The 21848-nt window shown below is 35.5% G+C and overlaps 1 protein-coding gene across 2 annotated transcripts in view; it reads left to right on the forward strand.

Moving 5' to 3' along the window:
• PCDH11X (protocadherin 11 X-linked) overlaps positions 1-21848 on the forward strand; it is a 512159-nt gene that overhangs the window by 38761 nt on the left and 451550 nt on the right. For both annotated transcript variants that reach the window (XM_075763091.1, XM_075763092.1), the window contains exon 2: positions 12401-12984. In XM_075763091.1, the coding sequence (XP_075619206.1) occupies positions 12445-12984 (540 nt within the window). In that variant the 5' untranslated portion in view covers positions 12401-12444. The remainder of the gene's footprint in view (positions 1-12400; positions 12985-21848) is intronic.

Consider the following 21848-nt stretch of genomic DNA (forward strand, 5'->3'; position numbering starts at 1 on the left):
TTGTCGGAAGTTAAAGATTTGAAATGTTACTATTTTCTCTATTCATTTAATCACAAATCAATATTCCTACTTCTTACACCAGTAATTGATGGAGCAGTTAATCTCATCACTGTTCTCCTATCTTGTGAAGCAACATATAATTACGTCCTTGTGTCACTTGCATTGTTCTTGCTTAAGTCATTCAAAACAACTTCTGCATATAAAGAAAAACATCCATTTTCTTGGGAGGTCTTAGATTTGGAGGCATAATTAGCTGATGTAAACGAACAGTTTATCCTGATGTGTTTTCATGACATTTCTACTACAACGGTAATATAAATGTCTGATTTCCAGAGATAACCAAACAGCCTTTGGTGATTTCTAGTTGACTGAAACAGGGAAAGTCACCCAAATGTAAAGTATGATAAAACTTACAAACAATACAGTGTGTAATACAATCACATATTATTCAAAGATTCTCTGTGTTGTGATTACTTCAGCTAATAGGCTGGTATGCGTTTTGTGGTACTTTTTGCGCTCTTTTCTATTTCTTACATTTAAATAATAAGCTGTTAGTGAGTGGTGAAGTCACTCCATTTATATGCTAAATTAGTTTTTTCACCTGGGTTTGTGGAGTAGGGACATGACTTTTAGACAAAACAGAGGAAGAAGAATATACATCTATTTGAAACTTCAATCTAATCATTGTTCACATTATTCCTTTCAGGTTTTTCCACATTTAATTCCTTTCAAGAACTAATATTCTATGTTCTTCAAAAACGTTCTGTGCAGTGTACCAGTAATGATAAAACACATCATAGGCGCGTGATATTGTGTCAGAAAATGTGCCTTAATATGATTTTTAAAAGCTTTTTCATGAACAATAATGATCTACAGGACTCTGACATACAGACGTACACTGTTCTCATTATTAATGTAGTTATGACTCCCCCCCATTAAAAACCTTTCGAAACTGTTCATCTTCTTGCATGATGTGAGAAGAAGGAGAATAGATGGGAAATAATCCCAAACTTTTCTGTTGTACATTACAAGCCTGAGTCTATGCCACATCACTTGCGTCTGAACAGCACTTACAACAGGCTGGCCACATTGAGTCAATGGACGTGCAGATTTCTAGCTAGAAATATTTTGTCCTCATTACAAAACCTCTCTTATTTCATCCAAATTGTTGACAGGTTTCAGCAAGGAGGCAGTGAAGAAATGCAAACAACGCATTTTTTAATTATTTGTGTACAAGTCCATGAAGGAGCTATTGTATCTTTAGACAGTTTATGGATCTAGGCAAAACTTTAAAAATCAAGTTTTCCGAGAATCTGTTAAGCATCAGCTCTACCATGGCAGGGTTCAGTCAAGAGCATAGCTTGTTTTGATCTAGCCTGACATTTGTAATAAAATCTGAAATTATGTATTCAATGCTGATACATAGCTGGCTATACAAATATTTAATAAAGTTCTGTTGTTGAGATATGCAGGCTCTCTCACTTTACACTTAAGGCATTTGATTTCCAGAGCTATAGTTCTGGCAAATTTTGTAAACCGTATAGAACATGCCACAGTGGGCTCTGAATCAGTTTAACAGAAAATTATTGACCAGATCCTCCAGTCTTTAAACCATATTTACTATACAGGTAGAACAAAATTTAAAGTATGGAATCAGGCCCTGCACATCAAACTGCTGTAATGTTTTAAAGTATCCTTATAATTCTGTTTCATCTAATTCTGTGACTCTTTTTACAGAGTATTTTTTGTAAAAGTAGTCCAACTGAGTTTTGGTAGCTGCTTTCTCCCAAGTCTAAACAGCTATTCTCCATCATTTCCACTGGATAATTTAGTTTTCAATACCCTTTCCAGAATCACTTTAGTGTAGTGCTCCTAGCACAGAATTTCAGTGCTTTGAGAAGCAATTCATGTGTTTGCAATCTCTAGAGCAGTTTGGGGATCTGTCAGGATGAGAGTTACTATGCAGTAGAAAATATTTTACCAGAACAGTTAGATTATTCCAGTGTTATTTTGTTTTTTAAAATAACAGAGAAAATACTTTACATTTTTGTCTACATAAACTATAGAATTAAAAAAGTATTTTTCTTATATATCAATAAGGCATGATACTTTTTACTAGTAAGAGAAATTTCCTAAAAATTTACTTCCTTTCAAAAGGTGTTCTATCTTTAATAGTCATGCATATGCTAATACTCAGTTATTAAAAGTTCAGTCCCACTCCATTAGTATGTAAAGGACAAAGTTAAATTTTGTTGCAGTTTATGCATAATTTGCTATAGATCTTTTGTTTGAAAGTTACATCAAATAACGTGAAAAAAGTTGCAGAAAGCACAGTATAAAATAATCATTATTGCTATTATTAACTTTACTTGCACTGTATCAACATATTGAAGCAAAGGTAATTTAAAGCTTTGAGCAATGTGGTCTAGTAGAGGGTGTCCCTGCCCATGGCAGGGGGGTTGGAACTAGATGATCTTCAAACTCAAACCATTCTATGATTCTACAAACATAGTAGGGAGATAATTCCTCCTTAGGAGGATTGGAAGAACAGGTAATTAAAGACAGAGTTGTGTCACAAGAAAATATTCAAATAGTATTACTGAATTTGATTGAATTTTGAATATATATTTACTCTATCTGTATTACAGTATTACAAGAGACAAACTCATGCCCTTAATAATGTAAGATATGAATTAGTCAGGCTTGATCTTAATCCTTTTAACTACAACCAGCTGGGATCAAACTCAGATGTTTTTTGTCTCCTACTTAATAAATCACAAGAAAACTTTTATCAAACTGCTTTTCATTTACTTTTACATACATTTATTTCTTATAGTTAGTAGAGGAATAAGGGTGGTTCACTTCTTCCTCAGAGAAAATTTTTCTAAAGCCACACCGTGCTCCAATTACCACTGCTAACACCTTTCATATATATAGCACCTTTCACTTTCAGTGATCCCCAAAGTGCTTTATAGACTCTAAAAACAGGGCTTGTTTTACCACATACCACCAAAAGTCTGTACTAACAGTGTTGCAGTAAAGCGACTTTGGGAAAGGGAGCACAAAATAACCTCTCCACCTGAACCTGTACACAGCCCAGCCTGTGGTAACTCAGGCCAGAACCTACTGATAACTTGTAAGTGCTTATTCATGTAAAAGCTTACAAAAAATTACAGCCTCTCTTTGCCCTAGTTTCCTCCATTTCCACATGTAACCCAAAAGACAATACACACACCCGTGCCACAGTTTCTACCGAATCAGGTTTACCATTTACTTATGCTTTTTAGGCAATGGTACTTGATAGGGTACCTTATTGGATGGCTTTCCTCAGGCAGTGTGGAAACCCTCGGGTGAGGGACAGCTGCTAGCTGGCGGCTGAGGTAAAACCAGCCCGAGGAGCCTTGGAGGGGGGGAGGGTCATGTGGGGCGACGCTCCGCGCTGGGATGTGCTGGGGCGGTGGGTGCCGCCATTACGAGGCGGTGCGGGGTCTCAACTGGCTGAGTGCAGCTGCGAGGTTGTGAGGGTAAAGCTAGTAAAGTGTGGTGTTTTCTAAGTTTTCCCACAATTTCTATCACAAGACCTTCCATGCTTGAAGGTGGTAGCTCTGTCTTTGTGTTCAGGTAATGAAAAAGAAAAGGTTTTCCTAGAAACTGCCTGATAGTCTGTGGAGGAGTGATAAACCCTTAAGCTAGTCAGGCGAGCCTGACTGGGAGGAACTGGCCTGCCAGAACTGCGGGTGGAGAGACATTTCCTTATAATCTTATTTTTCTGTTTTGTCTCAGTCTTTTTTTTTTTTTTTTAATCCCCATTAAAGGGTTATAGTTTTATTTTCTCTTCTAATATAACTTAAGGTGGTTTTGTGCTGGCCTTGGAAAAGCCTTGCTCTCAAATCGTGTTCTACTTAGGAGAGAGATATTCATATAGTGTGTTTGGATAGGGTCAGTTAGTTAAATGTGATTGCTGCCTTGCTGTTTGGGTCCATACATAAATTACGAGAAAATTCTTTCCAACATGTGCAATTACTTTGTTGTTCATGGTACTTTTAGAGATTCCAGAGTTGACTTAATGATTTATAAACATATATTGTACCCATATGTTACATGTGATAACTGTGGACAAACATGGTGGTTAGGCTGTTAATTGGTGAGATATATGCTACAGTATAGAAAACCTCTTTTATGCAGTAGTTTATATTTTAAACTCTTGACCAGTACCTTCTAGTTTACATTGAAGCTATCTTTAAGACGAACAAAAAATCCCATATGAAAATGAGTACTTATGCTGCCACTGGATGAAAACCATGCTGCTTCTTACCTAAAGTCTTCTGTGGAGACTATGCTACTATTAAAATTTTCTTTTTGCTGTACTGTATAAAGTTTTGTTTGAAGGAAATAATAGATTGAATAGGAAAGTTTGCTTCTCTGAAGTGTTCACAAGGATGGATGTAAAATTGCCTGAACTATTTTCTTCCCATTTTACCAAGGAAGAAGAAAATAAGCTATTTGATGCTTAGCTGGTTATTAATTGCAATGATAAGTAATGAAATACATTAAGTGCATGAATTTTCTATGTTTTAACATGATCCTTCACAAGCCTTACAGCATCAGAAATGGAACACAGTGTCCATTTCTAGACAGCCTGATGGGAGCTCAGAATAAACAAATGCTGGAATATGTTTCATACTTGCTTTGTTGCTGTAATCTCCTGGTCTTGTTTTACATAGGCACGCTGATAATTTGCTGAGCAGGAATGATGGTGGAAGTTCAGCTACTCTTCCTTTCAGGCTTGGAGTACTGTAAGAATTTGTTACAAAAATCTGTGAGAGTATTTTCACAGGACACTCAGCCTCTGGGTATGTTATGCTGAGGTAGAGAGAAACTGGTGGAAACACAAAAGTTGAAGTGATTGAAAAAGAAATGTATAGAAAGAGTAAGGTTCTGGTATCATTGAAAGTCTAATATATGAATCCGGACATCCAAGAGAACTTTCTTTTTTCTTCAGGAATTTGATGCAACTAGTGCAAAATTCCAGATATCCTGGCTTTAACAAGAATTACAAAATATAAATAGAAGTTGTTGTCTGTTTGTTTGTTTTAACTCAAGACTTATTAAAAAAAATAATTACAGTTTGTTTTTTTGGGGAACTTTTTTCTCAGAAATGGAACTTTTGGTTAAATGAGAAGTGTAAGTTAGTGTAGTTACATCATCTCTGTGTTTTGAACTGGAGGGGGGATGGAAGAATGCTGTTTTCTGCTACTCTAGAATGAAGAAATGTTGATATGTATATGACTGGACTCTAGGCAGAATTGTATTTAGTGTAAGGTAATAGACAATATAGCATTCAACTGTGAGTGATATTCCTATCTTTATCCACAAATACTTGAATTGTTTAGTAGACACTGTGAAGTGTGTATTTTTCTGCTATTCAAGAATGAAAGTTATTAACTGGCAGTGAGGCAGTAAAGCAAAATGTATTATGTATGAAACAGGTGATCTTGACAATTGCCATTTCAAAGGATTTGACACAAGTGACTAAAATCAGATTTACTTTCAACACTTTTTTAATCATTTAAAAATGAAATACATCCAATGATCACATATGTGGTTTCACATAATTTCTTATTGTGATATCGCATTCTCTTGTCAGTGGTTCATGGATGACTTTTCTTTTGTTTGCTTTAGCAGAGATTTAATTTTCAGATTTGAGGCATGAACAGATTTTCAAGGAACAAAACTGGAGCAATTTTCACTTTATTTGTAAAATGTATTCATGTGTACAAACACACAAATAAAGCACTAAGAAAATGACTTTATGAATCATACCATTAATAACTTGATTTTTTTAATATTGTTTTTGAAAGTCGGTCATTGAATTTTAGTGAATATATACTTGAATTTGTAGAGCATTGTTGTGTTAGCTTTGGAGTTGTAACATTCAGCAGCTTTATAGACAGTTTCTGTTTTGGGTTCGTGTGTCTGGTTTTTTCCTTCTTTTTTCCCCTGTTTGTTCAGGTATGCCGGTTGAAATAGCCATGCTTATCAGGGAGTTATGCACCTTTTTTCCAAGATTTCTGTTCTCAGCCTTTAGCTTTCTATGCCCTGGTGCAAAACTGTTCTACTGTTAATAGCAGGGCTATGTATTTTCTAGTGTTACCAGTATATAAATTTGATACTTTGTATTCTCACAGTCTTTTGAAATTAGTTACACGATAATTTTAAAATATTTGCTGAGTGGTTGCTAGATGCATTTTCCCAAACATGGACTGTACTTACTATTTTAGTAAAAAAAGAGACTTCAGCTTTACAGAGATTCATTTGAAACAATTAAAAGAAATTACTCTTTATGCCATGTATCAATGGGATAGAGTTCAATTTGTCCACTCAGCATGCTCACTGCCTGTTGTGTATTTACAGTTTATTCACTGTTTCCAGTATCTTGATACAAGTTATAATGAACATTCTTCCTATTACTTGCAAATTAACAACAGGAATATAGAGTTCTATATCAGTAAAAATTTATCAGTTGTCTTTTTTCCACACCTTTTCTTCTTCATGTAGCTGCAAGAATCTGCCTTTTGGTCATTAACTTTGTATTTCTTCAAGTGAAGAGTATTTCTTACCCCCTGGAAAAGTGGGGGGGGGGGGGGGGGGGAACCAAAACCAACCCAAAACCAGCAAACCATCACCACCTAAAAATACGCTAAAAATATGCTGGAAATTTCTAAAGCAGTGAAGACTGAATCAGGAGAGCATGCAACTGTAAGCAAGTTGTGGCTCATGCTTAATTCTTTTGTTGACTTAAATGGATGTGGGGTGATGTTTTCTCCTGGTGATAAGAATTTTCAGTTTCATTTTGTTCATGACCGGAAAAAAATCGTATTAAAGAAACCTCATTGAATTCAGTACCATCACACTAATAAAAAAATAGATCAAAGAATAAATCAGTCTCTTAGTGGATTTAGAGTAAAATCATATGAGGGAATGAATTTGAAAGCCTTAATAATATAACAAATTGTCTGTTTCTATTCGATGTAGGTCTTTTTCTTTGAATATCATTGTGAAATATAATATGTAGGGAATGGATCTTGTGGATAAATCTTGATGGCTGCAAAATATTTTGTTTGAAACATAGAGTGTGAAAATGAGTTCAGGTTCTTTGTTATCATTTGTGCCTGGCCTTAAAAAAAAAAAAAAAAAATGAGAGGGATTCTTGTCAAGCAACAGCTTTGTGATGTTTCTTATTGTCATCAAAAATGGTAAGAAATACCAGTAAAGTCTCTACCTTTTTTTTTAAAAAGGTAAACCACCATCAAAACCAGCCAGTTCCTGAAATAAACTAGCGTGGTGACAAAGGACAGACATTTCTGTGTTCAGCTGTGTTAGTGATTTACGGGGGGGGGAACCACCAAAACACCCAACACTAAGAATCTGCAGTACCAGAAAAAAACCTACGTAACAATCCAGCAGCTGTGGTCTACAGGATACAGTTGAAATCCATATCAACATGATTCAGAATTTCAAAACCCCTGGCATATAGCGTAGAAGTGCTTAATTATCAATGGACACTTCAGAGGGAGCCTTTGTGAACTTGAATAGTTGCACATAGCTTACTCTTACACTATTGACAGATAAATAGAGCCCATGTCATGGGGATCTTTTGCTCTGAGAAACACTGTTTTTAACACAGGGACTTCAATACTATTTAAGCAGTCCACAGTGGATTAGCAGCAAATAAAAGGGATGTTCTATTGAAAAAATGTGGTATACTAGCCAGATTTGTCCATGTAATTAAAATAGATTCAGGAATATGAAGGTAAGAATAGGAGTGTTATTTTTTAGTATTTCTTCTCTCTTATGATTTCAATGTTTGGATATTGATGTAGTTTTGGACTTCAATATTTCAATACAGTAATATTCCTAAATTGTTAAAATTATCTATAACACTTTTTTCTTAAAGCTTGGTATAGCAGTTACAAAATATTACCGCAGCTTATATGTTCCTGCTGTGAGTCAAATCTGAACCCAGGTGTTAGGAAATAGTGTTGCTTTTTCATCTGAAGTGGACACCTGGACTCCTTATTGCATTTACTACTATTCTGTGATCCTCTTAAGTAAGAAACAGCAGTCAAGTCCTGTAATAAGCTACAGGAATTCTGACTCAGGTGGGACCAGGTAGAGCCTTGTGTATAAAGAACAGATTTAGGTTTTACCTTCACATCATACTCCATTAGGCAGTTAAAGTTTTTATGTTCTGTCTACTTTTCAAGGTATGATTTGACAGCTGCTAAATGAAGATAATAATGAACAATGATAATATTTAAATTATGCCATTAATATTTAGTATATTGGACAAAAAAGCAGGTATATTTAAGTGCATAGATTCTCGGATGAAATAGAGCAAATCTCAAATTGTTTTTTCCCCCTCCTACCTTCCATCCTGTCCATCTGGGTCATTTGCCTTACTAGTTACAGAAGTCAGTAGCACAGACATCAGTGTATTCTTCTGAAAGATGGGAAAATGGCTTGGCAAACTTAATGGTACATTCTGTTAAACAATTTTATTTATTCTTTTTTTTTTTTTTTTTTTTTTTTTACCACCTTAAAAGTGTTAGTGAGTGCTGGAGCTATGAAAGGTCCTTTACAGTTGGACTGTTTAGCCTTCTGTACTTTTTCTTTTTTTTGTCTTTGTACTCCAGTCATCAGGAAAGCCTGTTTCCACACACTGTACTGTGACTGCCTTTCTACCCAGTTCCTTTCTTTTTTTCTTTTTTTTTTTTTTTTGTATTTTTATCTTGTCTGTCTGTCTTAGTTCATCTCTAACTTTTTCCACCATCTGTTACTATTCACATGCTCTCTTTTGACAATTTATCTTGATGTTCTGTTTTGTCTGACTCTATTTCCATTTGCACTTTCTTTAGCCTTTGCTTTTGGATTTGTATTTACATACCACAAAATTGGAAAGCAATGTATATTTTTGATATGTAGACAAATATGAGAGACGTATATGTCATTAGAAGTATTCTGATTTTGTAAATGTCTTTCAGGATGATGCTTGGTTGCTAGAAAGTACCTCATGCTCTTTGTCTTTGCATTGCTGTTGCCATAGTATTGCTATCAGTGCTATGGCACAAATGGCAGGCAGCATACAGCTATGACTATATAAATAGGTTGCTTTAAGAACAACACTTTCCCTATGGCATAAGATGTTCCTCTCTATATCTAAGCAGAAAACTTGAGTCATGTTGGGATTTTTTCCCCTTAAAGATCTGCTGCTCTGGAACAGTTTTTAAAGGTTCAAAACTGTTCCTAGAATTGTTGAGAAAGACATGTAAAGACAATGTTAAAATAATGTACTCTACAGAAGTTCAAGAATTGTAAGTCATTGTTGGTTGCTTTTCTACTTCAAGACCAAACAGTTTTCTGTCATAATACTACCTGTTACATGTCTATACCCTTTAGTAGTTCAGAAAAATCTACAGCAGTAAAAGACATTACAAAAAGTCATGTTAGCATTTATCTAACATGATTTATAACAATGTTGTTCTATTATTGTCACGTTTTAATGTATTTTTAATGAAACAAACATTCTTAATATAATGTTTCAAACTTTGTTATGTGTATTTTTATCTTTTTAAAAATTTAACAGTGTAATGCTAAGAAGTTCCACCCCACAGTTTTCCTCACAAACCTCTGAGTCCTGCTGTTGTTACTTCATAATCCCTAGAAAATCCACTGCAGTTATAACTGGAATTATAGGAAGTCTTATCAGTTATTTTTAATATAAATTATCTACTAGTACTATCACAACTTTCAGAATTGATTTGGGAAAGTTTTTCATGAACTCTTTAGACTATTTGATTTATGTACTCATCCTCAAATTGTTTTGTAAAACTTGATAGATAAAACACAAACTTACATTTTCAATGTTACTAAAATTTCCCGTTTCCTTAACACTAGAGAGAGGGGAGCAGTGTGGCATTAATAACCTTGTTAATAATCAAAAGATTTTTATAACGTAAGATTATTTGGAAGATGTATATGCATGACTACATAATATTTTTGTGTTGTTATAATTTATAGGCAATCGTTAATATTGTCACAGAAGAATTTGGGATAGGGACTGGAGTTTTGTTTATTTGTGAGTTTGGTGGGGTTTTTTATTCCCTCCTCTCAGAAGTGAACTGTAAGTTTAAAATATTACTCTGTAAACATCAGGATGTGAAGTTTTTTCCCCTGTTTTGTAGGTTTTCAGTTTAACTTTTAGTAGAGAAGAAAAAGTGACAGCGTACTGCTTTTCAGTATGCATGGAACATGGTACCATGCTGAAATTTTGGGTTGAGGGGAACATTTAAATATTAACTCTTCAGTGTAACAACTCATACATTTTTATTGGTGTCTTGCATGGCAACAATGTAAATGTATTTATTTTAGTAATACTAGAAACAAAAATGTACTTTCCTGAAATAGCGAGCTTTCTGCAGGTTGAATGTACATGGGCAATTACTTTGGTGGGGTGACAATTGCTGGAGAGATGTATTTACAAAAATATAATACAGGTAATAAATAAAATCATAATAGTCAAACTAATATATTCGTACAATATCACCACAGTTCTTTCATTAAACTCCTGCTGCTACCATACTGATTATCATTAATGGTAACACTATCTGCTGATGACTTCCTTATTTACATATTTAGAGTTTAATATTATAATGGATTTATAAAATGGCTGTTTACAGTACTGTTTCTTCACTTCTGAATGCCTGTTTAGTGTTGTATTGTGCTGTATACTGAATTACTAAAGTGTTGCAAATAAGTCAGTGAATTACTAAAATACCACAGGTAATGCGGTAACTATGCCACATAAACTGCATATCCAGTTCTCACTCATGTCAGCAATCTCATTCAGGTTAATTGAATTACTCCAGTGAGAAATGCCTTTTTTCATAAGAGAAGACTTGCAGGATTGGATTTTTATTTCATGTTGCTCCTTTTGTATAATCATAAAGCCAGAAAATGCTTTAGAGTTAAATCATGCTGACGTGGAAAGATACAACTTGCAGATCTTGTTGGAATGTTCTGTATCTGTTACTTACTACCAATCAAAAGCAGCTTGCAGAGTTGAAATGGAATAGCAATATTAGGTGTTCCTAATCTGTTTTACTGCAAAGTCAAATGTTTTAATTTAAATTACCCTGAAAGTGGTACTGCTGAAAGGCAGTAACTAAGGGTGAAGATAATTACTGGCTTCAGTAATTTCTTCAACTACTGCAACCTGATCTGCAGGAGTAAATCAATCTATGCTATGACGGAGACTAAAATAAGAAAAAGCAGGGAAAAATTTTACATTTTTACCTGCACAATGAAAAGAATGTAGATGAGTTAGTACAGGTGTATTTGAAACAGATACTAAACTGGTAGGAGATAAATTTCATTAACTAAAAAAAAAATCACTTTAAATGGAACGCTTGAATATTTGCCTTATGGAAATGCTATTCTAGATTATCTTAAGTTCTGGAAGGGCAGAATTGTGCAAAGATTAGGCAAAGCAGTGTATTTTATACATGGTGTTCAATAGTGTTTTTGCTTTAAAGGTTTTCAGCTGTAGGTACATAGATATCTGTATAGACCTATAAGTCATCTCATCCTACTTCCATCTTTTGTGAGGTTGTTAACAATCTTAAGAGGAGAATATATTGTTATTCAGAAACTACGTTGAAAAGTACAAAATTTTCTTTTCTGCTAATCTTAAAGGGACTGTTGTATTAGTGTCCCTCTGTTAGATTTCCATGCATTGTTGGTTGAGGTTTACCAGACTCCAACTAGATAACGTTTTCTTGCCAGTATAAGTTCCCGTATTAAAAATAGCCAGATTTCTTTGCTGCTAACAAATACTACATAATTTTGTTAGTGCAAAACTTGGGAAAAAATTAAGAGAAGTGTTCTTGGTTTCCCGGTTCTGAGCAAGAGATATAAAAAGATCTGGTTCTCAGCAGATAGTTGCTTGCAAGCTTCTTACCTACTTTTTTCTTTGAAAACAAAAAAAATTGATGACAATGTGGCAGAGGATTCAAAGGAAGAGGTTTTCTTAAGGAGCAAAGGAAAATCTTGTGCTGGAAATAGGGATTTTCATATTTATTTGTTCATTCACTCTGATCCAGTTCTAAGGTTCTTAACTCAGTGCGCAGTAAACAGTTTTAAGTAAAAAAAAAAAAAAATTGTGCAAGAAATTTTACACATTTTAATGAAGGATTAAGTTAAATATCAGTTTATTAACAGGGTTTTCAAACAGTTCAGATTATTTGCTATAGGAAAGGCACTTCTTTCATGTCTCCATCACTTTAAGAACACAATATTCTGTAGATTTTAAAGAATTTTTTTTTTCTTTTCCTATTTCCAGCTACTCTTGGTGTTCTACACGAATATTCATTAGTCATTCTGGAGATGGACTTGCTGTCTGGAACCTACCTCTTGGCAGTCTTATTAGCCTGTATTGTATTTCAATCTGGCGCACAGGAGAAGAATTACACCGTGCGGGAAGAACTGCCTGAAAATGTCCTCATTGGCAATTTGCTCAAGGATCTTAACCTAACGCTCGACCCAGATGTGCCCCTTTCCTCACCGCTACAGTTCAAGCTTGTGTATAAGACTGGGGATATACCATTAGTACGTGTGGAGGAGAACACTGGTGAGATATTCACAACTGCAAACCGCATAGACCGAGAGAAGCTGTGCGCTGGCATCTTTAGTGAGAATCGCTGCTTTTATGAGGTGGAGGTTGCTGTTTTGCCTGATGAAGTTTTCAGACTGGTCAAGATCAGATTTCTGATACAGGATATAAATGACAACGCCCCCCTGTTCCCCTCAACAGTTATTAACATCTCTATCCCTGAAAACACAGCAATTAATTCTCGCTATTCTGTCCCATCTGCCATCGATCCGGACATTGGTGTGAATGGTATTCAACATTATGAACTCCTTAAGGTGGGTTTCTTCCATTCTTCTATGTCACTGTCTGCGTTGCTGTCTTCCCGCAAACATTGCAAGTCCTCGCCAACCCGTTAGAAATATGCAGATACCTGTCTCAAAATGTTAATCTATGCCCCTGAGTGAGTTCCAGTGCATTATATCTTCACTTTGTGGAAAGCTGTTTATGTATGTGTGTGTCTGTCTATGTAACAGTATGATGAACCATGCGTGTCTTCATGGACTCTCCACCAGCAGTCAAAGTGTTTGTACATTTTGGCTAGCAGTCTTCTTAGACCATTAAGGATGTGTTCTTATTGCCACCAACATAACAGTGCCAAGTGCAACTATATTTTGTATTGTGTTTATGTGTCCCTCTTGCATGACTGCTAGAATTGAGCAGTAGACCTTAGCCCAGAAGCTTATGTGATGGGATACTCATCTCTATACTGATGAGCTATTCCAAAATGAGAGTCCATTTGTTGAAGCAGCTTTGTAATGTTTGGGAGGCATAGTGTCTGGCCAGGGGAAAGTCCAAGATGTGCATGAATAGCAGTACCAATGGCATTGTAAGAGCAGATATTTCATATTCTTGCTGCTTTTACCCTTTCTAGCAAATGACAGGAAAACTGCAATTAAGGAACAAAAGAAAAATAACATGTAAACATGGTGTCTAAGAGAGTGTAATTGCTAAATAAAGGATTACTTTCATTTGAGTTTACTTAAGTAGAGAGTTTAGAACAAGAAAGAAACATCCTAAAACTGTTGGGTTATTATATGGGAAGCTGAAAATGTCTTCACTTCCCTTGATTTGAAATAGGGAACTGTTGGGTAGTTTGATTGCTCAGCAATCAGTCTGACACCCTCGTTACTAACTGGAAGAATATAGACTATATAGGCTTGATTATATATTGCTTGATTAACTTGACAGCTAATATTTACTGTTATCAGTACTTACTAGCTATTTAATAAAGTGCTACCTTATTTTAGCTCTTTTTAAATTGCTTACAACCTGAAGTGGTTGTGGCAGTGTGGGTACTAATGACAAAGACATAAAAATCTCTTTCAGAAAACTGTGTCCCACTGGACACATCTGGTTAGCACAAAAACATGTCTGTCTGCTCTTGGTGTAGCCTACGAGTTCAAAACTTTTCAGGAACTTAGTAAGAAGTTTGAGATCTTTGTAGTAAGCTTTTTAAAAGTTTTAAATTTCTACGTTATACTGAAAGCAGACAGATCTACATGTGTGGGTGGTTTTTAGAGTTTTTTTGATAGATAACCAGAAGCATCCGGTAGGATGCAGGCTTCTTTATTTGGCATTTTAAATGAGAATCTGAGGAATGAATAACAGCATATTAAATAAATAACACTAGGAGTAGAAAATAATAAAAAAATCCAGGGCTACAGGCAAAATTGGCAAAATAATACATGGCCTGAGTATCAAAATGTTAGTTAATATATGTGAGAGAAATTTGCTGTTGTTCTAGGAAAAAAAAAAAGCAAAATCAGGAGTCCATGGGATTGAGTGCGCAACAGTTCAGATTGCCACGATACCGATCTTTTGGGAGTTTATTTTTGGACTGTGTGTTCAGAAACAGAATGTAACAGATCAGCAGAATGATAGCATATTTGTATCACACAAGTGGGAGCTCATCTAAAATACAAACTACAGCTCTGTACCAAAAGTAGTGTAGGGCATAAGGCCTTGTTGAAAGATCTAATGTGAAATGAGATTGTCTGCCAGAGAGCCAGGTTTCACTGAGAGATTTGCAAATACCTTTTTTTGTTGTTATTTGAATTAGGGGAAAAAAAAAACAAACAACAACAACACACACAGCTGCATGTTTATTCAAGTGTCTCTGAAAAACTGCTTTTGCCATGTAAGGAAAAGAAAGGTGATGTGGGTGAACACACACTGATATGGACTGGAAGTTCTGAATTCTTGTGCTATATGTGCCACAACCAAAATTATTTGTAAAATCACGGCCCTGTACACAGATCTCCTAAATGAGTTAATTGCATTTTTCTCTTGCATGCCTGTTGGTCAGGTACTTTTTGAGTTATGTATCCACTACCTTTAAATGAGCCAGCAATTTCACATACCTTGGAAAGTATCTGTAAAACCAAGAAGCAGTTTATGACAGCCAGACACTGTTTGGAATAATGTCCAGATGTTATTCCATTGGTAGTTTTTACAATGTTAATACCAAAAGTGATCATATAAGAAGGGGGGGCAGGAGAAGTAGTTGAAATGAAGGATTCTGGTGAGCAGGCAGGGAACATAGCACACACACAAAGGTACATCTGTCACTGGGGAATAACTGGAAGATGAAAAAGGAAGGAAAGAGTGGTGGTACACGAGTTCTTTCCTGGGTAACACTGGAATACTAGGAGGGAGGGTGGCAGGCACACAGGGATGCTGCTGCTTGCCTTTTCTCCCAGAACACTCTTCTCATGTGTTTTCCTGTGCTATTTATTGGGATGTGCTCTAAAGATACTAATGTCTTCTGTCTTGTGATGTGTGTTGACCTTTTCCTTCCTTTTATAACCAGCATACAGAGAAGTGGGGAAACAGCAGCACATGAAGCTGTCTTGTCTTCTGAACAGGATGGATCTAGCAGGGCTGATATGACGGTGTTGTGGGGAATTTTGGGAAGCACCAGATACGATGATGATGATGGGCAGGACAGCATACTTGGAGGATGGTAGAGGAGTGGGAGATAAGATATGCAAGTCACTTCGTAGAAGCACAAAGGCTGATACTTTAGTATGCATGCAGCAACAGTGAAACGTGTTTTAGATAAAGTAATAGCAAATTGACAAGCTGTGCAATGAAGAGAAAGTTCTTCAGTTACATTTCACTTTTTAAAAAATTTGGCTAAAATGTGCTTATTATCAGTATAAAGCCAGGCCTATTTTGCCAGAAGATAAGAGATTTTTGCCATAACAATTTCTGAAAAAGAATGAACTGCCCACTACAAACTCAGCTGAATAGTTTATAGGTTTTTAACACATTTTCAGCAACTCTGTATCTTGATGGGAAGGTAACATTCATGTCTTGCAATATTTCCTCACTTTGTTACACTTACTGTACTGCCTCTCTCAAACTAGGGGAAAAACTTTGCATATAATTGTTGTATTCAGCATCTTTTGCAAAGTAGATAATTAATGATAAAGCCTTTTAACTATATGACAAACTTTAATGTTATTTTAATCTCCTGCCTATTTCTAAAAATCCTTTTAAAAGAGAAGAATACAAAACATCTCAGAAAAAGTATTCTTGTATGTTGGGTTCAGCATTACTTGGAAGTTTTGTAACACAGGGTTTGATTTATTTAATACAAGAGTGTGCTTTAATTAGCACATAGATTAGTATTCAGGTATTTTTTGCCGGCCTGCATTTTCTGAAAATGTACCTCAATAGAAAATAACTTCCTTTGCAACTTGAAAACTTTCTCGGTGTCTGAGAGTCAACTCTACGCTGTCTGAAATGCATCAACTCTAAAAAGACAACCGTTTTATGTAACTTCTGCATTTCTTCTTGTAAGACTTACTTAGGAGTTATGTGGAGGTTCTAAGAGATATTTGAAGGAAAATAGTGGTTTTATTTTTTATTTTTTCTAGAGGAAGATCCAAACATATCTTCTGCATAGCTTTTGAATTGTGCTTACTGTTTCCTTATTTAGAAAATGAGCTGCAACAATCGGCAAATATCTCCCACCCAGCCAATGTAATAGCACTAGTAATTGACCAAGAGTTGCTCTGGTAGAAGTTTACAAATACTGAATTATTTAAAAGTAGTGATGCTTTAACACTACATGAAGTTAGTTAGTTATTTCTCCATAGAAAAGAGCAAAGAGTCATGCAAGGCATCTTGCTGTTACCCAAAGAAGTTGTTGTGCATAGCATTATAAAAGATCGTGTTTCTGTGCTGAGATGCCCAAAGCTGACAATGGATAGGATGACATTAAGGGTTCAGATGGCAAATGGTAAACAATGTTTACTCCGAACAAGGTCAGGGATGGAGAATTTAATTAGATATTATTTAAAAATAAAAGAAAAAGCATTCAGAAAGAGAAATCTCTCCGTGTCTAGATTGGGCAGAAAGATGGCATGACACTGATAGGAAGTGGTAGAAGAGGCAGCAGCTAAGACACATAGTGAAGTAGTTCAGAGAAAGAAATGGCCAGATGGAAAAACAATGATTTTGTCTCAGTTGACATAACTACTTAAAGTATAAACTGGAAATAACAGGGCAAAAGAGACATGGGCATTCATAAACAGTAGTATGTTAAAACAGCAGTATGCAAGAGCAAATTTTAAACTGAAATGTTAATAAGCAGTGATTTCTGATTAGGAATGAATCTACAAACACTGCTGTTGTGGTTTAACCCCGGTAGGCAGCTAAGCTTACAGATCTTTGTTCACCTCTTCAGGGCGTTCACATTGCTTACATAATGCTATAAAATGTACATTGTGTCTGGCAATACCACCACAGTGTTAAAAATACAGGCTGTTGTTGATTACACTATTTCAGCACATTTACATTTGAGTTCAAGGCAAGCTAATGTGTAGTATAATATACAGATGACACAGGCCTCTGTTTTGACTATGAAGATTTTAGTGTGAAGCATTTCTTTACTCTCTTGGATGTTAAAAAGGGGGAACTGTTTCAGAGCAGGTTTTGAATAGAATTCCAGCTTGGAGCACTGTAATGGAGAGTCGCATGTGTACTTCCAAAAGGATGCATACAAGTGTGCGTTTTAATTATTTTTTTTTATTTGTTCCTTAGCATTTTTGGTCAGCTAGGCATACCATATACGCTAGATGTTGCATAGGCACAACAAATACCTGGTTAGCAGTGGACTGGAGTGAAAGGATAGCTCTGCTCTTACAGGAGCAGAGCATTTTCTTCTGTGAGATAATCCTGTGTGCTAATAGGTTGTTGCTTTAATCTGCCGCAGTTTGGGGGAAATGAAATTGATGTAACTGTTATAGTTCCATTACTCTTACCTATTACAGTAATTTTCCTGTATTTACTTATCATCAGAAGCAGCTGGTGCATTCCTTCTAGAATAATATAATAATCTTTTTGTAGCTGTCAGTTCATAACTCTGTAATCTGACAAAATAGATTCTTACTCAGTCTCACAACACATCAGTCTTGCCTCTGATGAGGAGAGTACCTCTTGCTACTGTAGATCATCTCTTGTGATGTCTTTCAATAGGAGCTTTCCCCTTCTTTCTGATACAGTTCATCTATTCAGTGTCCTGTGGAAGATGGAGATCACAAATCTTTATCATATTTCAGGTCTGCTCTTGCAACTAGGTTATTTCTGAGCCTCAGAGTAGTTCTGGATCAAGTAACTAATGTCGGTGTTTGTGAAAATAAAGAACGGAAGGAGATGTATTTTATGTAAAATGAAAACTAGGAAGGTAGTTGAATCAAAATTAGAGTGAGACTAGATTTGTAGTTAAGTCAGAACCAGAAAGCCAGATTAATTAAATCATTGTTGGTATCGTAAGCAGTGGTACAAATTTAGTAGTCAGAAGCACTAACAGTGGAGGAGGACTAACAAAACTTTTCCATGACCTGTTTGTGTTGTAATGTTGCACCAATACTGAGTGGTTCAGTACGTAGAGAAAAAGGAAGGCGGCATGGTTAATGTCCCTGCAAATGCAGTGCAGTGACACAGACTTACATTTTTAACACAGGTGTTCATCATATTATCTTCACCGTCCCAAGGATCAGCTGCTTGAATCTCTCATTTCTTTCCTTTTTTATGCTTTCATTCCTTTAAGTAGAAGCTGAAGCAGCAATCCTCACTTGTACTGTCAACCCATGTTTGGATGAGGGAGCATCCCACAGCTACTCATACTGAAATTAATGTGGATGATTCTTCAGTGTAGGCTTCAGTAGCATGAGAGGACAATTAAGTGGTATATTGGCCTTTTAAATAGGACACAGAAAGCCTGGGTGACTATCATCAACATCTGCCTTCTGTGAAAAAACTGCAAGATAGAGCTTTTTCTACATGTAAACAGACATTTATTAATATTGTCACGTCTTACTGAATATTGCAGTTAGACACTAATAAGGTTAGGTAAATTCTACTTTCATTACTCTTCTGTTATCAAAAATCCTTTGTAAATTTATTGTAACTCACTAGTAGCAAAGAAATTTTTTCCACTTTCTATTTTTTTTTTTTTTTATTAGCAACACTTTCTAGTAATTGTTTAAGGGACATATGGCTGAATTGTAAAAGATGGCTATTCAAGGTCCCAAGAATTTTCATTTTACAGACTTATATATACTCAGGAAAATGCATGATTCAGATTGGAAATTTCTTGACTTCCTGATAAGACGACAACTTTTCAGCATTTATTTCTTGTCATTGGAGAAAGGCTAGTTGATCAGTGATATTTCAAGATTCACTCACAATAAAACAAAAATCAATTACATGCGTATTGATGTCCAAGGTAACAATAGTACTTAGGTATTTCAACCTAAAACTGAGAAATAATGATTTTCTTCAAACAAATCATAGATTTGACAGTGCTTATATACAAGGTGAAAATAAGATGCATGTTAAAAAAGCATTTGAATGTTGGGGGTTTTGTTTGTTGGTTTTGTTTGTTGGTTTTTTTTCCCCTCCCTCTGACATGTAGCTTAGACTAAGATTTTGAGTTTCTGCTTGAATGGGGGGTGGCTTGTTTTTCTTACTTCACAGTCCCTTAGTGGAATTAGCGTAGGGATTTCATTCAGCATAACTTTGCAGGACAAGTTAACTTCCATCTTCATTGTATTGGCTCATACAGATTATACTTCATATATTTGTGGAACAATACTTCTTTCCCATTTCATGTGCCAGCATAGATGGGGAAGGTAATAGATTTAGGGAGCACAAAAATAGATACAGGATTTTTTTTTTTCCTCTGGAGTTGCACTCCAGTCAAGCTGTAAGGTGACCCTCTAGTGTCTGTAATTTAATAAATATGGAGAGTTGGACATGTTGTCTTTCTAAGGTAACTTTTAGCTGCCCTTTAGAAGAGAGTGATTTTCTAGGACAGGCTGTCTTTTGAATGGTGCTGAGTACTTTTTTTCATAAGTCCACAGTGGCAGTGGGGAATAAGTCAGAACTGAAGCATCTTTCCCTTGCTCTGTTACTGCTAGAAGATCAGTGTATTTGTTTGATGTTATAACATAGGTTCAGGTTTTTTCACATGGATGGTTCCCTCTCCCTGTCTTTTCCACTGAGATGTGGATAATTACCATCTGAAGTGACAAAAATTTCAGCAGTCCCTTGAAGACTTACAAATACTACTTGATAGGATGGCTAACTGAACAAATAGATGTTGTTCATAAAATTTATGTTATTTCCTTTTATATACATTTGTAGAGGTTGAAATGTCATTGCAGATTTCTTTTAAATCTTGATGCACCTACCTACCAAGTAATTTAGGATTTTTTTATTCTGTTTGTTTTATTCTACTCATGAAGTGGTAATGTGCTGCACAACAGGGCTAGACTTGAAAGTTCATCTTAGCTATAGGGGAGTTCTAAGTGTTAGTAAAAAGGCTCAGTTCTATGAGAGATTGAGCCTCACAGAGTCTACAGCTATTCACAAATACATGATGCTTCCCACTGATTATGTGGTTTAGTTAATGTTGTCCTTCGTGCTGTTGTGTCGAGTTTGAGATGCTGACTCTGTAAAGCTCTGATTGGTGAAAGCCTTTTTGTTCCAGAAACCTGAGATCATTTGGCTTCAAGTGAAGTAATAACTATGATACAACGGTTTTAGAGTTACCTTCATAATGAAGTGTCCTTTACTCTCTAAATCAGTTATTGGAAAAGTAAACATATTTTCAGAAGTTAATGATTTTCCTTTAACTCGGGCTTTTGTCTGATAGGTACAATTAGGCCTGATAATAGCTTTGTTTCTGAACTTGTTTTATGCAACACCCCCCCACACCCCCCTGGGTTTCTGTCTTGTTTTTACATGTATACCAAACTAACTTAACCTGCACAACTTTTATTTACCCTGGTACCTTCCTGTAAAAGAAACCTATAGTGAGCCTGTCCAATGAAGATTCAGGTTTGCACAGCAAGTATTTGATAAATGCTTTAAAGAACACATTAAATGACTTAGCACAGGATATATTTAGGTAACTCCTTACGTTCTTGAGAGAAGAGAAGGGATTGCAAATTATAAAAGTTCTTAATACTAAATAAATCCTAATATCAAAGATGTGCAGAATTTTCTTGTTACCAGTTTCTTTGTGATATAAAAGATACGTTGAAGTAACGAGGAATAGGCCAAATAGAACGGAATAGAGAACTTACCGAGCTTATAGTTTTGGTGAAAAATAATTGGCTCCCTGCCATCATTTCTCTTGTCTAGGTCAGGTAGTTTTGGGTTTTTTAATAACATGACATAGGTGATATAAGCTATAACATGAGATGCAGAAACTTGAGGGATGCTTATGAGTGCTAACTGACATCCTAAAATCTTGAAAAGCTCCCTTGCAAATACATGAAGGGGACAAATAATTTTCATTTTGATCTTATTTTTTATTAGTATTTACAGGAGAATTTGGAAGGTGGACTGAGGGAGAAAATACAAATATTTGTAGGTAGAATTCTTATACCTTACATTTGTCATAATCCTTGAACATCTAGGGAAATATATTTGCTTCTCCCTCTTTTCCAATTGCTTAACTTTAGGAACATAAGGAATTTAAAAAAACCCTCTCTTCTCTTTACATAGGTCCCTTACCTCAAAATCTTTTTACATCATCTTTGTATCGTAAGACAATTTTCATTGTTTTTATGATGTAGTACAACATCTACCTTCTTACAAAGTCCCACTCCCGCCTTTACCC

The sequence above is a fragment of the Balearica regulorum genome, chromosome 11 (assembly GCF_011004875.1).
Source record: "Balearica regulorum gibbericeps isolate bBalReg1 chromosome 11, bBalReg1.pri, whole genome shotgun sequence".
NCBI classification, from domain to species: domain Eukaryota; kingdom Metazoa; phylum Chordata; class Aves; order Gruiformes; family Gruidae; genus Balearica; species Balearica regulorum.